This window comes from Papaver somniferum, chromosome 9, assembly GCF_003573695.1.
Source record: "Papaver somniferum cultivar HN1 chromosome 9, ASM357369v1, whole genome shotgun sequence".
Lineage (NCBI taxonomy): Eukaryota > Viridiplantae > Streptophyta > Magnoliopsida > Ranunculales > Papaveraceae > Papaver > Papaver somniferum.
Window position 1 is genome coordinate 52,605,802 of NC_039366.1, and position 3,174 is coordinate 52,608,975.

The 3,174-nt window shown below is 37.4% G+C and overlaps 1 protein-coding gene across 1 annotated transcript; it reads right to left on the reverse strand.

Annotated features, from left to right (window-relative positions):
• Positions 1 to 1,578: 1,578 nt before the first annotated feature.
• Positions 1,579 to 2,557, reverse strand: LOC113307962 (probable acetyltransferase NATA1-like). The gene has a single exon (XM_026556430.1). The coding sequence runs from the start codon at positions 2,491 to 2,493 to the stop codon at positions 1,795 to 1,797; it is 699 nt and encodes a 232-aa protein (XP_026412215.1). The 5' UTR covers positions 2,494 to 2,557; the 3' UTR covers positions 1,579 to 1,794.
• Positions 2,558 to 3,174: the final 617 nt, after the last annotated feature.

Below are 3,174 nucleotides of genomic sequence, written 5' to 3' on the forward strand. Positions count from 1 at the left end.
TTTAAATTAAGGTCTAATGTTCCGGATCTAAAGAAATCTTGAACTGATTGAATTATATCTGGACCCAATATATCCTAATTGGCCTTAAAGAAACCTGGTTGAAACTCATCTGGACCAGGAGCCCCCCACTGATTCATATTTGATATTGTGTTCCAAGTCTCTTGATTTGAAGGGATAATGGTTAGAGAAAGATTTTCATCGGCAGAAATACAAGGCTCTATTATATTGGATAAATCTTCCGTGTAATTTGGGATCTGCGAGGTGCCTATCTGAGAGAAATGGTTAATCAGGAGGGAATTGATTTGCTCTCTATCTAAAATTCAAACGCCTGAAGGTTCTCGAAGAGAATGGATTGCATTTATTCTAGGAAAAACAATAAAATACGGTTAAAAGAGAAAAATGGAGAGGCGTGGGACCGGCCACAGCGGCATGGCCGGCAGGCCAGTGGGCGCGGTCCCGTGCGCGCCTCTTAATTTAATTTTTTTATTATTTTCCTTTCCTATTTTGCATAGGTCTTCATATTTCCTCGCTCGTCCATATTTTGGGTGCTCGTTCGTGCATTATTGATAAGTACACTCGCTCATTTTTTCGGGGCTTACTCGGTGGTAGCCCAAATGCCCGAAAAGTGAATATATATTACTAATCCATGATATTCAGCTGAGAAAAGCCATGAAACAGAGTAATAAGATATTATGATAAAAATAGATTATTTTCTTGGAATTCAATTGATGAATATTGCGCTAGAATGAATCAATGAATGGCTCTATACTAACAGACAATCTGTCTAGGAGCGTTATATTTAATCGAGAGTCGAGGTATGAGATAATAAAGACATCATACTCGCTCTGTATGTTTATTCTATATATTCAGGGAACATTGCAACATCCTGAAGACGTTATTGCTCTATACTAGCAGGCAATCTGTCTAGGAGCCGTCCAATCACTATCAATCTATACAGAAGTGAATACTGAAATTGCTCAATGTTGATGAAATGTGCACGATATTGAAAGCTCAGCTAAGAGGCTTTAATGATTGCTTATTCATGCGTGCTCTGAGAGGTTGTACGCTCAATCAGAAAGAGATTGTGACATGAGCTTTTACGTCTAATCCTCAAGTACGAATTTTACATACGTGTCTGAAATTAGGTCAGAAATATGCAAAATTATGAATTTACGATTTTAACCTTTGTCAAAAAAATCGGATTTCACAATATCTTATCTTGTTTTAGATCTAGTATGTATGAGAAAACAAAGACAACAACAACTCGATCAAGATCCTCATCCAGTTCATCTATTACTTCAACTGTTTCCACAACTCCAAAGCTTGAGTCACCCCTAATACTTTCCGATTAGACACTTAAAGACCAGATTACCTTGATTGCATTGACCCCATTAGACACTTAATGAATTGCATTTTTTTTGGCTACACTGTTACCTTGATTGCATTACACAACCTAGACTTAAACTCCAGTTGTTCTGTCCAAGAATCCGTTCCCGCCTTGGCCGGTGCAAATGTGATTTTGGATGTTTTTGGCAAGAAATCAAAAAAGAGAGTATGAGAACCAAAGGTTAAACTACATAAATCCTAAAACATGTCATCCCATTTCTTCAACTAGAAAGGTAGCAACAAACTTGCATCATCAATGGATTAGACAGATAATTCAACATTACATAATACTTAACATAATAGTTCCCATTTCACTGTCACAAATGAGAAACGAAATACTAAACATAACAAAACAAAGTTCCAACTTTATTAGACAGACTAATTCATAACATGAAACTCAAAAAACCTCTAATTACCTCCTCCATAACCATTCAAAGCATCACCGGTCAACCTACAAATCCTCCATTCCTGAAAAACTTGAGCACCCATTTCTTCATAAAACTTGATAGCATTGATATTCCAATCCAAAACACACCATTCAACACGTCCATACCCCATTTTCACAGCTTGAGCAGCCACGGCAGATAACAACATTTTCCCTAACCCTTTCCTCCTATAACATTCTCTGACAAATATATCTTCAATGTAAAACCCTGGTTTTGCTAAAAATGTTGAATAGTTTGGGAAAAACAAAGTAAAACCAGCAACAACAACATCAGAATCAACTTGGAAGTTATGAGCTTCTGGATCTTCAATATTGGTATCAAGATTCACCATCTGAGTAACAGAAGGGTAATTAGGGTTTACAGAATGTTGATCATTTGGAAATGGTAATCTTGAAACTTCAAGAATGAAAACAGTGAACGATTTGAAAGGTGGCGAGTTGAAAAGGGTTGTGGTTAGATTCTCCTGGGTTGCTTCAAATAAGTGTGTTAGACGTTCGAACACTGCCATTTGATGGATCAATTTGTGAATATGAGGGACATCAGTTGGTACAGCTAATCGGATTCTGACGAAAATGGAGTTTGCAGCGGGGTTTTCTGGTAGTGTCATTGATGGAATCGGTGTTGGAGTTGGCGGTGGTGGTCCAGCAGCGGCGGCGGCCATTTTTGTTGATGTTTCTAGAGGAATTTTGCAGTTACTACTGATGGATTTAGGTCTTGTAAAGTAAAATTAGGATCAGGACTTCCTTATGAATGAGAGGAATTCATATTTCGTATATGCGGTTGTATTCTAAGGCATTGTAGGACGGGTCTACGATGATGGTACGTGTTGGTATCGTTTTTCATCGGTTTAATTATTCGATCCTAGACGTGCTAAATTTAAGCGATTAATCAGGGCTTGGGCTTAAGCCTTTCGCGTGGGTTACAATAATTAGGGCAGAGTATAGTCTGGATTGGTCCGATTTTCGCTTCATCCGCATCCAAACCAATGCACGACGGATTCATTTTGACATCAACATCTGACGTAGTTGTATTCGAATGATCAAATAAAAGTAGAACTTAGCTCCTCTCTTCTCTCTATCAGTAAAAAAATAGCAAAAAATTTTGAATTTATTTCTTCTTCTTGCTCAGATTTAGTTCTTTTGGGCTAGATCTGAGCAAGGATTATTATTTTTTTATGAATAAAAGTAGTCTAACTTTTAATTTTAGGCTTTGTTTTTGTTGTTTATGGACACATTTCTTCGCTATTTGACAATATTTACTTCGTTTTTGGGACGATTTTCTCGTCGCTCGAATAACGATTCTCTCAAATCTTCATGGTGTGTCTTGGCTTGTTATTCTCGAT